Source organism: Haliotis rubra, unplaced genomic scaffold (assembly GCF_003918875.1).
Source record: "Haliotis rubra isolate DU_JTF1 unplaced genomic scaffold, ASM391887v1 Scf232, whole genome shotgun sequence".
Classification (NCBI taxonomy): domain Eukaryota; kingdom Metazoa; phylum Mollusca; class Gastropoda; order Lepetellida; family Haliotidae; genus Haliotis; species Haliotis rubra.
Genome location: NW_025766359.1, coordinates 593522 through 615121, shown reverse-complemented (window position 1 = coordinate 615121; position 21600 = coordinate 593522). Strand labels below are relative to the sequence as shown.

General features: G+C 37.9%; 1 protein-coding gene and 1 long non-coding RNA gene across 4 annotated transcripts; one reads left to right on the top strand and one right to left on the bottom strand.

Moving 5' to 3' along the window:
• The first annotated feature begins 216 nt into the window (after positions 1-216).
• LOC124278158 (protein PF14_0175-like) lies at positions 217-20390 on the top strand. 2 transcript variants are annotated; one of them, XM_046713893.1, is made up of 4 exons: positions 217-276; positions 3077-3145; positions 13458-13590; positions 16633-20390. In XM_046713893.1, exons 2-4 carry the CDS (start codon positions 3089-3091, stop codon positions 20001-20003), a joined length of 3561 nt encoding a protein of 1186 aa, XP_046569849.1. In that variant the 5' UTR covers positions 217-276; positions 3077-3088; the 3' UTR covers positions 20004-20390. The 2 variants fall into 2 exon arrangements, with proteins under 2 accessions (XP_046569849.1, XP_046569848.1); XM_046713892.1 differs by having other exon boundaries at positions 220-276; positions 3077-3149; positions 13459-13590.
• On the bottom strand, positions 6009-8520 carry LOC124278159. 2 transcript variants are annotated; one of them, XR_006899007.1, is made up of 3 exons: positions 8437-8520; positions 6424-6516; positions 6009-6104 (listed from the first exon to the last, which is right to left on the bottom strand). It is a non-coding gene; the product is annotated as an uncharacterized LOC124278159 (long non-coding RNA). The 2 variants fall into 2 exon arrangements; XR_006899006.1 differs by lacking the exon at positions 8437-8520 and having other exon boundaries at positions 6424-6596.
• Positions 20391-21600: the final 1210 nt, after the last annotated feature.

Here is a 21600-nt window from a genome sequence, read left to right as displayed (position 1 = left end):
CTCGTACTAGAATATCATGCACTGGAAATCAAAGCCAATATATTTTTTTCTAAAACTTTCTAGGGCTTACTTCTATAAAATGTTAACCAAATAAAAAAGCACTGATAAGATCCTCTCATGTACATGCCATAAAATGTAGGAAACAATAAGATTGACAAGTCGAGGTGTGACGTCAGTCTGCAATGGTTACCCCTGAAGCGATAAAGGCAGGGGCTGGCGAGAACATTCGTTAGTTCCTGGACTTGTTGGTGAGGGGAGCATCAGCATCACAGAGTGGTAAGAATGAGCGAGTTTGTTTCATTATCTTAAACATATATGTGATCAAGTATATGATTCCATGATATTTAGGCATCAAAGTTAAAAATATCAACATTTTAATGCTCCATTACATTCCCTATTGTTAAAACATTTCTTTACGTCATTCGATTTTTCGCACGATCCTCACGTTTACATTCTGTGAATCCAAATTTCTATTAATGTACTCATGACGAAACTATTTAATGTTTTGAAAGATTAAGATTTTTTTCCGATATTACCCAGAAAAAAATGTGTCTCCTACGGGACTCGAACCCGCTTCGTATGATTTAGTTTACGTCGGCTACCTCCTACTCATGATAGAATGGTAGAAGATGAAACACTCATCTTGAGAAATTGGAATGAAATATTCAATATTAAGAAACATAAAACTATTGCCCATGACGAAGTTCACGGTACCGTATGTCCTTGTCAAGTACTCGTCATTCCATGTAACTCATGATCTCAAAACCAACACGCGATAGATAAAGAACCCGTGAAAGTGTAAACAGCCTGTGACAAGCTTTGAAAAGATCACAGATTAGCTTGGTAGACGTGTACCAGAGACTGAGGACATTACACTCGAGACTCACACAATGAAAAGACATAGTGTAAAAAGTAAAAAGTTCTGATTGATCTGTCTGTCAAACATTTTTTCAAATGTAAAAATGTTTTTCATGTTTTGTCAAGATAAAAAAGTGGAGATGGTTTATGTCCCGTACCGACACTAACTAGTATGTTGTCTTAAAACATAAATGTCATTTCTGGTACATACAATAATGTCTGGGAACATTTTAGAACTTTGTCTTGACTTAGTTGCCTCGTTGAATTCAATTTCTTCCATTATTTCTAAGAAAAAATATTTGTTATTAAGGAGACATGTCACCGTATTAGCTGCTTCTTGTGAGTACTTATTACAAGCATTCAAAAGAGAGGCGTTGGTTCCTCATCGCAATCAGATGAAACAACAAAGGATGTTTGATGTATTTGTCCATGCATCACTGTCACATGCTAGAGTCACAGTTGTTGCGTATTGCAATTATATGGTCTGGATCATCACAGTTGGGACAGTTTAACCCTCTCTTCCTGACCATGTACACGCTTGATCATGTGATGTATGTCACTCATCAATCATGACTCACGGAACCTGCTTTGAAAACAGTGATCACTTACTCATTAATAAGACATTATGACAGGACATATCGGATATGCGTATTCACACAAGGAGAAAATCTTATCCCGCTATTACATAAAGGACATTAGCACACTTACACAAAGAGAAAATATCATCCAGCCATTGCATAATGGACATTGGCACAATCAAACAAAGAGGGAACATCATAACGCCATTATATAGGACTTTGGTACATTCAAGCAGAAAACATGATCCCGCAATTAAATAAAGGACTTTGGTACATTTACACAAGGATAAATCATGATCCCGCAATAAAATAGAGGACTTTGGTACATTAACACAAGGAGAAAACGCTATAGCGCCATTATGTAAAGGACATTGGCACAAGGCATTTTCATGTATCTGCACATTCACACAAGGAGAAAACATGATCACGTACGTATTTTTACCATATTGTGGAAGGACATATGTAGATGTTTGCACATTTGCAGAAGGACTTAAACATGAGCACATGAGGGCAGATTTATGCACACGTTTAGACAAGGAGAAAACAGTGATCACGTACTTATTTAATGGGCATTGTGACATGAACAATGTATCCTGCATACTTACACAAGGAAAAAAAGGGGATGACGTCTCGTATTTATAGGACCTTGTGACAGGTTATTTTTACACAGAGAAAACATTTCTGAGTTTACAGGATGACAGGAGACGACACTTCCTTGTCGTTCTTAATTTCTTCACTTTGACTACGTTTCTTTGGGCAGTCTGGAACGGGATATGTCGAGAACTCGGACTGATGTTATGTTCTCTGACTCTGTAATTATCTTATCGCACCTGTCACCGAGACGACTTCCTTTGTCTATGAGCTCATCAAAACCACATCCGTTTGCGTAAATGACAATCACAAATTCGTGCAGCATTTACACAAACTGACAACATAGTCAAAGATTTAAGCGAGATGTCAAAGGTTGTAAATTAAACAAGGACTACATCATCTACCCCATTTAAGTCATCAGCTATACAACTTTACATATAAATGAACACCATACATTTATATCGTATAAGCTGTCACACTGGAATACTTAAACAAAGCTTTTCTGTCACATTAATTTCAGTACATAGTGAACACACGTATGTCATCGCACGGTCTCTTTCAATTTGGTGACCAGCACATAAATCCATGTAAGAATGAAAATATCCCAAACAAGTCTTAAAAAGTATAGCCGAACTCCTGGCTTTGCGTCAGAACAGCATTGTATTAAAGGAATATACACGTATGTTACTGTGTGAGGAGCCGGTTTACAATAGATTTTGACTAACCTTGTTTTCAGAAGCAAGTGCTTTGCATTGGTTGGACCGACACGGCGGAGTTGCTCATGACAGACACAACTTGGTTTCTCTATATCAGATTCGAACTTTAGCAGCTAGACATGATATAGCTAGAACAATTCTGACTGTGGTCAAAGCCAAGAGGCAAACACTCAAAACTACTGACACTCAAACTGATTGTTCCTGTCCACAGACCAATATTACAAACAACAACAGCATGAAATGCTGCTTTACCGACACACTGATAAATCACAGAAATGTAACAAAGGTCGATGTGGGTGAATCTAATGATGTATATTTAAAATGTTCTAACAGGTGAGAGGAGCAATGGCGCAGCCAGGTCTTATAGGAACATGCCTGTCGGTGTTTCTGTTCACCGTCGCTGCTGGTGAGTACCGCTGGTTCAATTCGTGTGAGTAGGGACATTTGCTGAATGATATGAAACGGTTCTTATGGTCACATTGCTTTGTACGTGACTAACGTATTTATGGTGACAGCAATTCATCAGTGTGAAGTTTGTTAAAAGTCATATGACGAGATGTCTGACATTATCGTTATGAAAAGACATAGACAGGGTGAACACCTATCACTAAGCATTTCCGCTGTTCTGTAGATTTAGAAATATACAGCGGCCTGGCGTATTTATTCAAATGAAGCAAATTGACCACGTTATGCATCCTCTATATTTGGACATTTTACCTCAAACCTAGCATTGTTTTCATAGACATATATTAAGCACTGTTTATACCCTGGTTAACCCATCTGCTAGGCCCAGTGCAGTTAAGTTACATAAACGAAAACCTGTAACAAGATGAGTCGTATAATATATAAACAGGGCAATAACATGTGTGTTCTACTAGCGGTCATCACCTACATTAAGTATATGTCATGTAATGTAACAGTTGATATATAACTTTCCGTCCGTTTTCGTCAACAACTATATATAACCCCTTTCAATAATCATACTCCACCGCGCTTAAAGTGGCATGTCTGTTAATCACAAGGCAATGGCGGAACTATTGTTTCCTATGCCATATATCTTGATGCAAGTATGTGTTGGATGCCATCCTCGATTGTCGGGACCTATCGAGCTATTTCTACTATTTATACCTCCTCGTCCTCTTTCCTTCTTAGTATAATTATGTTTTTGCACGCATCCTGTACTTTCGCGTATATATTTTATCAAATTGTGGCATTTATTGTGTAATTCAACTGAAATCTCTGTATGAGGAAATAAATCATTGGAACAATGTACATATGTCTCCGTATGCGTGTGTGTGTCTGTCTGTTTGTGTGCCTCTCTTTCTGTGCGTTCTCTCTCTCTCTCTTAGTGACGCCGGCGACCCGAGTTCCACTCCCCACATGGGTACAATGTGTGAAGCCCATTTCTGGTGTCCTCCGCCGTGATATTGCTGGAATATTGCCAAAGTGGCGTAAAACCACACTCACTCACTGTGTGTGTGTGTGTGTGTGTGAGAGAGAGAGAGAGAGAGAGAGAGAGAGAGTGTGTGTGTGTGTGTGTGTGTGTGTGTGTTGCGCTTATGTAGCGTTTATGATTTGAAGAGCAATATCTGTTGCAACTCGTGACAGAAGCATCATCATAGATGTGTTTCTTTGGTGGATTGAACCCTCACCCAACCCTTTCCCGTGTGTGTTATTTCCCCTAATTTTTGTGCATATTCTCGCCCGGTATCATCTGAACACAATTTAAATGAATCACATTGGGGAATGTCAAGGCTCCTTTGCACAACCACACTTTCCACATAGATATTCGGCTTTGCTAGATTCAACTATGTAAGAACGTATCTTTTGTAAATGGGAACTACAACAAGAAACACAAATGTGCTGTCACAGCAATATTTTAGTATATGCATTAATCAGTGAAATGTATCGGGAAACAGCCAGAATTCCTGCATGACTTGTCTCCAGTGTCGAGGGTAAGGGCAAGGAGTACACGTAAAATGTTTCACTTTTATATTTTAATTATAAACGTTAGCTTGCCAGGGTAATCGTCACAGGGAAACACCCCCTTGTAATAGAGAAACGTTTTCTCCTATTGGCCGAAAATTTGTTGAATTGTGCCACTTAATATTATTGTCACACTTTTAAGTGTTTTTACAAAACAAAACAAAAATCCTTTTTAACATCTTTACTTGTTTTGTATTTACGAATGAATGCGACTTCCCAGCTAACACGAAAATGTTTTAAAAATATCCCCAAACATTTCGTCAAATGTTCCAGAAACATTTTTTAAAATGTTTTATTCACGTGATTTTGTATGGTTCCAGAAATGTTTTAGAAACATTTTCAAAAACGTTTAACTTTGAGGTTTTTAAAATGTTTTCCTGAAATGTTTTTTCGAGATGTTTTGGAAATGTTTTAAAAAATGTTTTATTCACGTGATTTTGTATGGTTCCAGAAATGTTTTAGAAACATTTTCAAAAACGTTTAACTATAAGGTTTTTAAAATGTTTTCCTGAAATGTTTTTTCGAGATGTTTTGAAAATGTTTTAAAAAATGTTTTATTCACGTGATTTTGTATGGTTCCAGAAATGTTTTAGAAACATTTTCAAAAACGTTTACCTATAAGGTTTTATGTTTTCCTGAAATGTTTTTCGAGTGTTTTGGAAATGTTTTCACGTGATTTTGTATGGTTCCAGAAATGTTTTTTTTTCAAAAAACGTTTAACTATAAGAAATGTTTTCCTGAAATGTTTTTTCGAGATGTTTTGGAAATGTTTTAAAAAAATGTTTTATTCACGTGATTTTGTATGGTTCCAGAAACGTTTCAGCAATGTTTTCTCCAACATTTAGTGAATATTATCCATAAAAGTTTTCTGAAAACGTTTTATAGATGTGATTTTGTATGGTTCTGGAAACGTTTTATTAACATTTCCTTTAGACATATAGTTTTAACTTTTCAAACATATAGAATAGCCCTGATAACAATTAGGTGGTGTTTTGTTTAAAACGTAAACCACTGGAACAAAACGTAGAACACTAACAGTTAACAATGTACAGAATATGTCCGTGGCAAATAGTTAGACATATACATAGGGGCGTGTCTCACTTAGAAACAGCGTTGGAAAGACATATAGATGTCTAGACTCAACCCTTTTACTATATAATAGGGTTGGGTCTATACACCTATATGTCTTTCTAACGCTGTTTCTAAGCGACACAGGTCCCTATGGACATAGATAGTTAATCTTTACAAGGACACCAAAACAGATAAAAGAATGGCAGACTTGTAATGAACAATTTTATTAATAATTCAGGAAACGTGTACACTTTTTCAGTTTGTTTCATTATCTTCTTCTTTGCTTTTGCAGTCATCCATATTTCTGAAATATACAAAACTTTCAATAATCTTAAGCAGGTACTTGAAATGTGATATTTACTCAAGCCAAGTGACACTAACCAGGAGACTAAGTCTTCTACCACGTTTGTACAGACACGTGTTTGGTGGACATGGACACACTATTGGAATGTAATGATTGATATGGTAATGTCCAGAATCATGCTGAATACCAAAGATGTAGCAAGCACAGAATCTCACTTACTGGTCAGAGGCTGGGTACAGGTACAAATCAAATCTTGCAATAAAAAGCCCAAAATATATCAACATGTTTATAGACAATGGTATTTAACAGCTGCACTTACATAATTCACAGCTCCTGGATTATTTGATGTATTCCTCCATAAATCCATCATGTGTTTGTATATCCTGGAATGCTTGTCTCATTTTCGCCCTTTCTGCAATGAAAATAACAATGTTCCGCATTATCACAAGTTATAAATTAAACCGTTTTCCATAAAGCATATAAAGTAGATCTAGTTAGTCTACACATCTTTTGTAACTAGCTACATGATTCAAGCCTTACTCGCGGAACAGTTGCAGCTGCAGTACGATTTCGTTGCGAACATTGTAACCAGATTCTTCAGTTTTCGATCACGATGTTTTCGGTTTCACCGAAACATCATTTCACCAAGAATTGTAACAACTTTATTTGGTCCAACATTTACTAAACTGAGACCACGCCATTTTCACTATGGAATACTGTATCATGAAAAATAATGAAAAACCCTAATCAACACGGTTTCAAACGATGTCACTTATATCTTGGTGTCATACCTCGACATTGTTTATATCTTCTTCCTGCAAAAGCAATTAGATCAATATTTTTATGTAAATCATCACCAATCATTGATCACCTCACTGACAATATATTGTGATAGACTGTGGCCATACACTGTGGTATAGCAAGTGGCCATACAGTGCCAACTCATAGCCGAGGACTAGTCATCGCCAACGCCCCGTTATAGCGTGGGCCACACGTTTATTTCTGGCTCTTGTCTAGAAGGGAAATACATCTATCCAAAACCGATTAATTAATTTGTCTGGGGAAAATTTAAGAATACACAGTGTAAACACAGTACCTTTAATAAGAGACCATATAATAAATATTATTTATTAAACACACTAAATATTATTTATTATATCGTCTCTGCTTCAGTATAGCACTTGAAAACATGCGGTAATAGTGGACAAACAACAATCCGACAACCCAGCAGATGGTCATTTAACAATTAGTTTAGTCAGTGTTAATTAACAAGAATGCGTCTGTCATTTCTTTTAAGAAATAGTTTTTATAACATACACACACTATGACAGCCAGTAACTATCCCACAGTCATGTGGATCAGAAACTAATTTCGAAATTATTTCGATTCCCCATTTTCGTGGTATAAAATCGATGCAACTTTCCAACGACTTAAACGAGCAAAATTGTCATAGTTTAAAAAAATGAAAATTAGCTGCAATGTTAAATTAAAAAAATATCTTTCAGAAATAACATGGAAAAAAATTAACAACGATAAGGGCCACTGGCTTGTGCATACGTTTACGATCGAAAACCGAACGTAATAGCGGCATTAACCGCCTTACTGAACTCTGCTTGAACACATATTGCTCGCTCTTGATAGCCTAATTATCCTTTTATGTAACATAAAATTAATTAGGTGCAAACTCTCTTAGACATTCTTCACAACGATATAATATATATCCAAAGCGAGCTGAATTCGATGTTGTGGTGATTTCGACGATTACATTGCTCGCGCTATATCGGGGGATTACGTGCGCGATCGGAGTGCATAAACAGTTTCACTGGTAGGGCGGATGCAAAAACTATCAATATTATTTATCCGAGATCGTTAATACCACTTCAGATGCAAATCAATTGCCTATATAACAAATTTAGCAAAAAATCTGTAAGATCTGTCGTCTGCTGGTGACAAGCAACATACCAGATATAAACAGGAAGCCACGTGAACGCCACTTGCATGGCGGAGCGAAAAGTATACAAATCCCAGATGTGGAGATCAGCAACAGTTTCGCCGATATGATATCACCAACGCTACTTTTGTAGGAAACGCTTGATATTTTTTGTGTGAAATAAATGAATATATCCCTTTTCACTCAAGGTTAGTAAAATAAAATTACGTTTTTGTCTTACATCGTCGAAAAAACCCTGTCACCGGGATTCTCTGTTGGAAGCCTAATAACACTGAATCACGTTTCTCAAAACATCGCTACTTTTGAGTAACACAGTATTTTAATCGAGTGAATATCAAAATGTACATAAACATGAAAATAGTGACTGTAAAATTAACTCACCGCAACCGAGGTCACGACGATGATCCAGTTCCAGTTTTTGCACCATGAGTCGAATGACAAGGTCGTAGGGTCCTGAATAAACTTCCACTAAGATGGCGGGTGCAAAATTATGACGTGAAGGGTGACGTCATTCCCCGCAGTAACAATAAGGCATTGAGTCGCAACATTTTAAAAATGTTATCAAAACGTGTAGGTGTGATATCATTTTAAAAACATTTTAAGAACAAGTCATAATAAAAAAACACATTTTAAATGTGATGACAGATCCGGCTAAAACATTTCAGGAACGTTTAAGGCACTTTAATGACAAGTCATACATTAGAACGTGGCTGAGTGAGATATGGTTTGTGATTGCAGTGTATGTACTGTTTATGTCACACCAGCGTTACAACATAAACAGTGTTTTAAAACGTGATGACAATATTTCATTAAACATGTTCTTGCACAACATTTCTGCAATGTTTTAAAAACATTTCAATCATATGTTATAAAATAGTTTCACCCATGTTACAGCATGACGTTTCTGAACAACATTTTGAAAACATTTCAAAAACATTTTCAGTATTCTTGAGAGATTTACAAATTATTTGTATGATATGGCACGGCTTTCATTATTAAGCTGATAATATGATGAACATTTTCATCAGGCCATAATCTTGCATGATTTAAAAGTGTATTATAAATTAACAAGTCGGAGAGAGTGATATATTTACAAAATGATCCCATGAAAATTCACTTGCCAGTCGGGCTAGTGACTGTGGAGATTTACTGGCCCGACTGGATTTTAACTAGCCATGGGCTACCGGGCCAGTGGCTATTTCGCACACTGTTTGTATGATATGGCATAAATGTGTGCACAATGTTTTTAAAACGTGATGACAATATTTCATTAAACATGTTCTTGCATAACATTCCTGTAGCGTTTTAAAAACATCTCACTTATATGTTGTGAAATAGTTTCAAACACGTTATAGCATGACGTTTTTGAACAACATTTTGAAAACATTTCAAAAACATTTTCAGTATTTTTGAGAGACTTAGACATTATTTGTATGATATGGCATAAATGTGTGCACAATGTTTTTAAAACGTGATGACAATATTTCATTAAACATGTTCTTGCATAACATTCCTGTAGCGTTTTAAAAACATCTCACTTATATGTTGTGAAATAGTTTCAAACACGTTATAGCATGACGTTTTTGAACAACATTTTGAAAACATTTCAAAAACATTTTCAGTATTTTTGAGAGATTTAGACATTATTTGTATGATATGGCATAAATGTGTGCACAATGTTTTTAAAACGTGATGACAATATTTCATCAAACATGTTCGTGCACAACATTTCTGCAACGTTTTAAAAATGTTTCAATGGCATGTTATGAAATAGTTTCACTCATGTTATAGCATGACGTTTTTTAATAACATTCCAAAAACATTTCAATAACATTATGATTTGTTGTGAAACATTTTTATAACATTCCAAAAACATTTTGACGAAAATGTTTTTGAAAAACTATTTTGAAACCTTATGAAAATGTTTCGAAAATGTTTTGTGTTAACTGGGTTTTTTAATTTTGTAAATACCCAAGACTTTAATGTGTTGCAACCTTTGACGGAAGAGTTGGGTAGGATAAAGAAGGGCATTACGCAAGGATTAACCTGTAACGTGGTTACATCCTCTGTGACATGTGCATGTATCATAAGTAAAGTCACCAGTCATGTTTAACGGTTTATATTCCCCCCAAAATACTGGTGGAGTTCCGCTTGTTTCAATATCTGCTTCCATATAGACATACCTGCCAACTCTCATACATACTCACGCGTTTATTACTTTCATCGCAAAACTGATAAATTTTCACGCCAAACTGGGAACAGAATTTACAGTTATGCTTTTTCTTCAGGGGGCTTCGAGACCCGGTGGTTGAGGGCAGCCCTTGGACCCCGGCATCCCATGTTTTTCTCTCACTCTTGGGGTTGGAAGCGCTGTGTAGGTCTTAATCAATCTATCAACATTATGTGTCCGAGTATCTAGTCGTTAGAGCGTACAACAACAGAAACTCGAATTGTATGTCCAGCACATATAACTTCAACTTTTCTATTTTCCTTGAAATATGACATAATACTAATTGACATGACACATATCAGGAAGTAGTGCATCAACACAAAGGAAGATCTGCATCTCACAATCTGATGGATTTACACAATACATTCGTCATACATTCATCACTGTCTCCAGCCTATTGTTAACACTGTCAGGGGAAATGTATTTGACATGTTAGCGATTAATTGCAGTAATGCGTGTCTGACAAGAGAAAAACTATTACTTTGATAAATACTAAGTTCATAAAATACCTTCTCTGGCTTTTGTGCTTCAGATAGACGGATTTACACGAATCTGTCACAAAGAGAAACACATGTTTCTCCACGTGCTTCGTGAACATATGGGTAACACAAAACAATATATCAGTATGGTTTCCGTGTCGAACCAAGTGTTTTGCATTTGCATGATTGAATGTTCTCTGCAATGTTTTGTGGAATATAAAGCCGAAGGCTCCACCAATGGCTTATCTGTGTTTTTGTATTTGGAAATTGAAATTCCCTTTGGCATTGGCAAAGTAAAAAAATGAGAATTTGTTAGGGTACATCAATCAGTTTCAATGACTTTGTCCCACCAGAAATGAAGGAGACTTGTTAAACCTCCTACTCCGTGTTAAATGTTGATGCATAGAGGCATGGATATTCTGAGAGATAAAACAAGGCCACAAACCTGAATGACAAGAGGGATGAGTTCAACTCTCCATATTAGGCCTTAGATTCAGTCGAGCGTATGTTGTATTTCACGGTTTCAGAGACCACCATAAGTCTCTTGCTAAAATATTGTTTCATCAGCTTCAGAGCATTCAAGACCTCATCGAAGCTTTTAGAAGTTTATGAACGACACGTTTTGAGTGACACAATTCCAAATTTGACATATAACTCTTACTTTGTTCTTAGGAATTCTTGAGTTGCCTTTTTATGTATATGGGGGTTTTGGGTCAGGTTTAGCAAACACCATGTAAAATCGCTAGTTTATATTATATTACAGTCGGAATTGTATAATGAACTCACCATATAGCAGAGATGTTATGATAAGAGAAGATATTTTGTCATGATGGATATTTAATAAATGAGTGGCATTTACATGCATTGTCTTACAAAGACGTTAATGAAATCGGGTCCACCTCGATAACGACACATGGACATATTTTGTGAGTATGAATTGGTGAAGTCCCAAGACTTATTTTCCTTGAAAAGAACTTGCTTAAAATGACATATGTTGTGATTCCGTCAGTTCACATTCCGTATGGTAACGTAACATCATGTGACGTTAAACTGTTGACTAGCTTATTGGTAACTAGATTCTGTATTTCATATGCTATAATTGATACTACTTGATATTAATGAACGTGGTACATAATCGTTTATCTACATACGACAACTGTTCGTGTGTATTCTTCTTTCTATAAGAGGAGAAAACACCACCCTGGGTGGGTGTGACCGATTGAAGTCAGAGAGAGAGATCTATTATGGAAATACAAAGCGTGGTAGTCAACTCATGATATCGTACAGAATGAAATGCCATGTGCTTTGCTAGGTACACTATGACCAGGGAGTGACTGATTTCAACTATCGGACCGAGGAATATGTGTCATATGTGTAAAATGGCATTACTTCGTCAGTATGTGTAATACGTTTATATCCTACAATAGTTTATTCTGTATTCCAGCAGCAGAGGTTTTGACGTTAATAACGATTTGATAATTTGGAAGTGGTTTCATTTGGTTTCAACGTGTTAGATATTTACCTGGGCTTTTGTCAACATGTCAAGTGGCCTATGTACACACCAAACGTTCATACAGCATGGTAAACCTACGTTTACTTTTCAGTCTTTTAGCTTAGCTTTTGCAAATTTTCAGCAAAACTTTGCTTTTTAAATAACACTTGAAACGTATTCTGATCTGAATACTGACCATTAATTTTCGGTTAGTAGTATTCACAATGCTTCCCATAATAGCAACAGATTATGACACACTGAAATTCATCTTCTATGACATATTAAGATACATGTATAGTGATAGCTACTCATAACCACCTGCCTCCATTTACCCTTAGTTACAATAAGTCGGCTCCAAGTCTGATATGTTACAGTTGCTTAGGGTGGAATTGGGTGGAGATTAAAGAGAAATAATTTTGGACTAATTCTCTGTGTAATCCCAAACCTTGAACCTTTTCTCAATGAGCTATTCCATGACAGAAAATACCTATTTAATTGTACATTTTAAATACTTGAAGAAAAGCTACTTTATCACCAAAACATTAGAGATTATCACACTGACACTCAATAAGTGAGAAAACAAGCAATACAGAACATATGACACATACCTAATATAGTCAGAACTATTGTAATATAAAAACAGTATAGGGTGTTTTCCGGTATCCAACCATCAGGCCCCGATTTCTCGAAACAAACTTAAGTCTGAGTTTTGACTTAAGTTAGAGTTTTTACTCAAATTTGAGAAAAGGCAGGAAAATGCATTTCCCAGAAAGAACTGAAATCGACATTAAACTCAAACATATTAGGCAATTTGATTTTACTGGATAGAATACTTAAGTTGTTTGGGCTTTTTTATTTTAAAAATGCAGTTGAGTTAAAAATTCAGTTGTTTCAAATTGTCAAACTCAGTTTGAAATTTGAGTAAAACCTTAAGTTTGTTTCGAGAAATCAGGGCCTGGTGTTTCTGTTTTTTCAGATACTTCCCAGCAGCTGTAAGAGCGAAACGTGTAGGTTTGGTGTAGACATGTTTAGACCTATCGACTTTGGTTTTCCAGAATAGATGTGGATATTTGTTCAGTTACCCTTCCCATACATCATAACCACACGACTTAATCAGATATACCACTGGGGTAAACAGTTGCCTCAGCCGTGTACACCAACTGCCAGTATCATGATCATGAGTGTTACTTGTCATGTTTCAGGTCAGATCTGTCCAAACCTGTCACCGAACCTGCAAAGGCCAAACATGTATTTTGAGAAAGTCCATGGAAAATTGATGACAAGGAAATGTGCCCCCGGAACAGTATATCATCAGTCGAAGTGCACCTGTGACCGTAAGTGTTTCATAGAGTTATATACATATGTCTGTGTGTGTGTGTGCGTGAGTCTGTGTGTGTCTGTGTGTATGTGTCTGTACCTAGTAGTACCATGTGTATATATACACACAGACAAAAGTATCGCAACACATGAGTTAACCGCCATTGAGCCGCTTAAATTCATACCATTATTAAGTTTGTGTGAATGATTTTTTGTACCCTGCGGGCGTGCCATATATTGGTTTTAGATATGCATGTACAAGCAAGAATCACGTGCAATACGTGTACCGGTGATATATCAAGTATCAGCATATTTCAGTGAACTGTTCTTACAACGCAATAATAAATTGGAAAAAGAATTTCCTTGTTGATAAGCAAATAAAAGACCTCCTCAACGGACAACTACTCGAAGATGGCAAGTTATTGGTATACGGTGAGGTGAGGTGAAATTGGGTTTTACGTCGTGCTTGAGAATATTTCGCTCATATGACGACGTGCATGCGTGTGCATGTGTATGTGCGGCTGCTTGTACTAGCCCAGACTGAAGCTGGGTTTATAGTGCTAGCCCACTGAGATACCATGCCGCAGTGAAGCATGAATAGCCCACTCAGACACATTATACTGACTCCGAGCCGACCAGTCCTTGTTGTACCCATTAATGCCGAGCGCCAGGCAGGGACCAACAAGTACCATATTTTAACGTCTTTTGGTATGACGCGGTCGGGGATCGAACCTGCGACCTTCCGCTCTCCGGGCGGACGCTCTAACCACTACACCACGGAGGCGGTTTATTGGTATATTGAATGCTGGCATGTTATTAAGGGCTATTGCAAGAGATGCTGGCTGTCATGACTATCAGAAGACATCGGCGTTCAAGTCAAGTGACAACTCCGTGAGTGACAACTCCGAAGCAGGATACAGCCCTTCATTCATGTCAAGTGGCTTCCACATTGTCGTTTGTCAAACAGACCGATACCAACTCGGGAATAGAGCCAGACGACCCAGCATACGTCCGACTTCCCTGGAGCAACGGAGCAACGCAGCACGAGGATCTTAGTGTCAAGCTCGCCGTCACTGGAACTGGAGGGCACGAGGAAGATTTCACTGGTCGGAAATTTGAATTCTTTGTTCATGACAGATGGCCAAGCACGTGTTTCGCACCGCAGAAACACTACACATGTACGACGAAATATCTTGGAGCAAGTATCATTTGGCGGGGGGCATTGATTGTGAGGGGGCACCTCTCGCATAACTGTAAACTTCACCTTGTGACGATCAGACAAAATCTGACTGGGCGACGGTACATCACTGACATCCTAGACAGGGTTGTACCACATCTCGATGACCATCCTCTGAACACATGGCCAGTCTGCATGGACAACAATGCTTAGCCACATCGTGCACATGCCGTTTGTGATTTCTTACTTCAAGAGGCGGTAACAACACTACCTTCGGCCGTAGTCCTGAGTCCAGATTTCAATTCCATCAAGAATGGAACGCAATACCTCCGAGTCCAATTCAACGTCTGATACATTCAATGAGGAGGAGTGTCAGGGATGTTATTGCACTTGGCGGAAGTTACGCCAGTTAGTGACATTGTGCTCGGTTATTCATTTATGTGATTTCTGCAGGATTGTATGCCAGAACCTTGACAATGACCGCCCTTGTTAACATCATACGACCATAGCACTCAGTTTTTGTGCCATGTTTTATTTCATAGACTACAGATTGTTTTTGTTATATATTGGCCATTTATCATTTTCTTCCATTTATCAAGATAGTAATATGTTGATACATACAAAAACAATATTACAGAGAACACCTGACCGATTGCATCGTGCATGAAGCTAATCTAATTGGTGTACTGGCCACAACAACGAAGCATTAATCTGTCAATCACATGGCTTAAAATTATGTCGTTGTCAAACATCGCCCCTGGCTGATCTACGGTGGTGAAATGCGCCATGTGATGGAGAGTACAAAAGGCAATAATAATCTACGATCGTGACTTGACGTCCTTGTTAATATCCTCCTTGTGGTGCCTTTAACTGGAGCTTTCTATGAACACACAATTATGAAGTAGGACTGACAATAATCCTACTCTCCAAAAGGTCCATCTGTGTTCAAGTGATCACCTTCATTTCCGTCCTTGGTATAACATAGCATTCATTGCTTCTGTCCATTTTTGCTTCGTTTATGGAATGGCTCGACCAAGGTATTTGCAGGAATCAACTTTTCAGAACACTACGACCATTTTTTAATTGTTCTTCTAATCATCAACATATTTCATTATCGAATGTATACAATAGGAATGAAATGAGTATACCATCAGCTGTAGATAATTAGCACTTGTGGCTAATAACACTGTATCATCTGCATTTAATACTACAAATATTGTGGTGAATCATAGGATTCATGTGATTTCAGTTGGAAACGAGCACAAGTGCCGCTTTGACATCATTGCAAAAAAACACGTGATCAAACACAATCTATGGTCATCTAACGTTCAACGACTAATGCAAATCTCAGTCAGGTGTCTCTGTTACGCTGTTGCACTATTTATCTCATTAGAGATACAAAATGTCAACAGTTGTGGCTCCTGGTTGGTTGGTTGGTTGTTTAACACCGCACTGAGCAATATTCCAACTATATGGCGGCGGTCTGTAAATAATCGAGTCTGGACCAGACAATCCAGTGATCAACATCAGCATCGATCTACGCAATTGGGATACGATGACATGAGTCGACCAGGTCATCGAGCCTGCGCCTTATTATTGAATATTCCTATTTATTTATTATACTATATAGTATATGATTGGACCTGATGTTTAATGGAATGGAAAGTTCACTAAAATTCCTATAAATTACCCCACGGGAGGTCAGTTCACTGGAATAGATGGCTGAGATGACACCAGCTCTCCCACAGTGTAATGAATATCTTAATGATGGTCTGGCTGAGGTGTACAATCCACTAGTAATGAAAGTCACTTGTGAGATAAATGATGCAGCTGTCTGTAAACAAAACGTACCTACATCTCACCTCCATTTTTATCTTTTCAGACGGAACTTCCCCAAAAGTAGTTGTACCACGTGTGAGTGGTCATGCAAGTAGGGCAAGTCAAGGAGGCTACGGAGGCCGTAACAGTCAGACAATGCACGGTGGAGGGAGTCAAAACGCTCAAGTAGGTCACGTAATTGAGGTGAATCAAGGCGTTCAAGGAACTCAAGGAGGTGGAGGACAGGGGTATCAAGGGGGTCAAGTAGCACCTGGGACCCCCAACTCATATAATCAACACGCTAGTAATAGTGCACCCGGCACATGGCATACCATTGAAACAAACCCTACAATGAACATAGCTGGTAGGAATGTCCCTCGTACTGATACAGTCAGTTCACATAGCCATATTTCAGCAGAATCAAGAAAATCAATGAACATGATGACTGCCCTATCTAAATTCATAGCCCAAAGCCATGGGCATGCATCAACTACACATGACTCGAATCCGTTGCGTAAAGTAGAACAAACAGCTAATGTCAGACCAGTGCCTCAAACCTCTGGTCAGCCGAGTTATCAGACACGTAATCAAAATCCTCAAGGTGATCCAATGCACACTGCATTCCATCAACACCTTTTTAGGACTACACTAGGAGATTCAAAGTCGGAACCTCTACGCGTGTCCCCGTATCTTATGAAACAACAAGGACTAAATTCACAACCTATGACCCGTGCACCCGTGAACACATACACAAAGAAACAGTCACAATCGTCTACAGAAACACAAACTCGTATCCAATCACATGTAAACCCCCAATCCACAAACCAAAAACTCATCACTGCACAATATGTTAACCAACCAGATATGAACGCACAACCCATTGACAAAACCCCAGCGAATGTATATCAAATTAACCAACCATCCACCCAACAGTTTAATCAACCACAGATAAACACACTACCTGTGAATCAACCACCAACGAACTCACAAACTATGGACCCATCCCCATTGAATTCACAAGTCATTGACAAAACGTCATTGAACGAACATCTGGTTAATCAACCATCATTTCACCAACCACGGATAAACACACAACCTGTGAATCAGCAACAACAAACGAACTCACAACCTGTTGACCTTTCACCAATGAATTCACAACTTGGTCACAAATCAGCAACGAACGTATATCAGACTAATCAACCATCCAGTAATTCACAATCATTTCACCAACCACAGATAAACTCACTACCCGTGAATCAACAACAAACGAACTCACAACCTGTTGACCTTTCACAAATGAATTCACAACTTGGTCACAAATCAGCAACGAACGTATATCAGATTAATCGACCATCCAGTAATTCACAACCATTTCACCAACCACAGATAAACTCACTACCCGTGAATCAACAACAAACGAACTCACAACCTGTTGACCTTTCACCAATGAATTCACAACTTAGTGGCAAAGAATCAATGAATGTTTATCAGAGTAATCAACCATCCAGTAATTCACAATCATTTAGTCAACCACAGATAAACTCACTATCTGTGAATCAACAACAAACGAACTCACAACCTGTTGACCTTTCACCAATGAATTCAAAACTTAGTCACAAATCAGCAACGAACGTATATCAGATTAATCAACCATCCAGTAATTCACAATCATTTCACCAACCACAGATAAACTCACTACCCGTGAATCAACAACAAACGAACTCACAACCTGTTGACCTTTCACCAATGAATTCACAACTTGGTCACAAATCAGCAACGAACGTATATCAGATTAATCAACCATCCAGTAATTCACAATCATTTCACCAACCACAGATAAACTCACTACCCGTGAATCAACAACAAACGAACTCACAACCTGCTGACCTTTCACCAATGAATTCACAACTTAGTGGCAAAGAATCAATGAATGTTTATCAGAGTAATCAACCATCCAGTAATTCACAACCGTTCAATCAACCACAGATAAACCCACAACCTATGAATCAACAGCAAACGAACTCACAACCTGTTGACCTTTCACCAATGAATTCACAACTTAGTGGCAAAGAATCAATGAATGTTTATCAGAGTAATCAACCATCCAGTAATTCACAACCGTTCAATCAACCACAGATAAACCCACAACCTATGAATCAACAACAAACGAACTCACAACCTGTTGACCTTTCACCAATGAATTCACAACTTGGTCACAAATCAGCAACAAACGTATATCAGATTAATCAACCATCCAGTAATTCCCAATCATTTCACCAACCACAGATAAACTCACTACCCGTGAATCAACCCAATATGAACTCACAACCTAAAAACCAATCAACAGTGCGCTCATTTTCAATACAGCACAACTCTTTGAACGTACAATCTGGGAACCAGCAACCCATAAATTCACAATCTATGAATCCAACACATATGAATTTACTACCTAACAACAATTTACCAATGGTCTCATTTCCAATGAATCAAAATCCCATCAGCCCACAATCAGCTAACCAACAACCCATTAATTCACAATCTATGAATCCACCACATGTAAATTTACTACCTAACAACCAACCCCCAATAAACACATATCCAAGAAATCAAAATGCCATGAACGCACAATCAGGGAACCAACAATCCCACAACTCACTATCGGTTAACAAACTAAATATGAATTCACAGACTAACAACAACATACCAATGAACTCATTTCCAATAAACCAAAATTCTGTAAGTTCACAATCAGCGAACCAACAAACCATTATTTCTCAATCAATGAATCCAAGACATATGAATTTTCTACCTAACATGAATTCACCAATGACTTCATTTCCAATAAACCAAGATTTCCTGAACTCTCATTCAGGGAACAAACAAACCATTAATTCACAATCTATAAATCCACCACACATGAACTTACTACCTAACCACCAGTCCTCAATGCACTCGTACCCAAAAACCCAAAATTCCATGAACTCACATTCCATGAACCATCAACAAATGAACTTACAAAGTGTTAACCAAAATCCTGTGAACTCACAACAGATGAACTATGTACAAATGAACTCACTACCTATGAACACTGATCCCAGGAACCAGGCGACAATGTACCCTCAGCCAATGAATTCCCAACCAGCGAGCCAGCCTCTGAACCACCCTCAACTGAGCCTCCCACCTCTCCACCAGCCCCCACTCAACCTCCCATCTCCTCACCAACCTCCCATGCTTCATGGACAGCCCATCGGTGCACCAATGGTGATATCTGGATGGACCCCAGACAACAGGTTGTCTTGGAGAGAAAATCTCAATATGGCCGATATGATGGATGCTCCAGATTTTCAGCGAGATGCATTCATCAGAAATGTTATTATGAATGAACCGAATCTCACACCAATGGACAGAATGGAATTGAACCAACTGACCATATAATTTAGGCGCGGATACCTCTCCTCAAAGTGACACTGTTACCTTAATGTTTCTCGCGAAACAACTGTCTGATTGATACTTGTGCCTGTACTCGGCGCAAAGTAAAGTAATACGGATACACATCACGTGACGAAATAAACTGTGAACGAAATGGTTTTGTCAGCAACCGTGCAACCCAGCACGGACTGGTCATTTGTGATGACAGGAAGTCTTAACTCGCGACAAAATCGGTGACTTGCGACATTCTATGTCCTGTATCCTGTTCATATTACGGATGACAAGGGGCACTAGGTCCGCTTGCTACTAGTGAGACACGAGCTTGATGCAGCCTTGTTGTATAGATGCACTTCTCATGTATACTTGTTTTTTATATAAAATAATGTCTATGAAGAAGTGTCATTTTGTATTTGTTGTGTATTTGTGTGGGTTTCAAAGGTTTGTCTGATCAAAAGATGAAACCTCTTCCTGAGTGATGCCTGCTACCACGTAAAATAGTAAGAGGGTCACAAAGTAGTCGAAGAACTCAACATAATTATGAAGATAAAAATTGCATAAATTGCAAAAACTCGGTAAAATGTAGTAAATACTTTTAACTTGCTAGTGTACAAGGACGTATACATGAAGTTAAGATAAGCCAATATGCCTTTTGGGAAGTCAAAAACTCCGAAAACATTGAAACATGCTTTACAATAAAACTGCAACAAATCTCATTTTTGCCGATTCAATCAATGATTGTTCATCTTCATCCTGGTTAGTTCCAATTACCCTCCTATTAAAAGACAGAAAAAAGGAATAGTTTTGTTCGTTCAACATTCATATCGACATGCTCTGTGCGGTAAACAGATTCATAAAGTGCAATTATCAGAAAAAGTAAACGTAAATCATTATTAAATTGATCACTCACATAGGGTTTGTATAGCATGTTAGAGACCATGCACTCACTACACTAACCAAACTGAATTATAGGCTATATGATATCTTTGTTCACTACATAGATACAGTCCTTGTGATGAGCTATATCACCACAGCATCTATACACTTTCTGTGACATTCTACTATGATTGGCGATTATCCTACTATTAACAGCAAAGCAAACTTCTGCATTATCGAAATTTTAATGGACACAAACAATATTCAACAGCAAACAGAATTGTATATTATTTGCACATGTCGACATTGTTAAACTACCCTACTTCATTACGTCAATTTAGCTGGTTAAAATGTTGGCACATGTTTATCCGGGTTAGAATCTAGAGTCTTCTGTAACCCATGCTTGTCGTAAGAGGCGACTAACGGGATCAGGTGGTCAACGTGGTTGACACATGTCATCGGATCCCAATTGTGCCGCATTCAGCATTATTCCAGCTATATGGTGGCGTTCTGTAGTTAATCGAGTCTGGACCAGATAATCCAGTGATCAATATAATGAACATCTACGTCTCGCATACATAAATGATCTTGTTCATACTATATATTGCTTTGTATGTTATTATTCGTAATAATTGATGGCCCTATTAATGTAGCAGCATCTCTAAATTGTGAGTTAGAAATGATCTCAAAGTGGGGAAACCACTACAAGATTAATTAAGAATAAATTCAA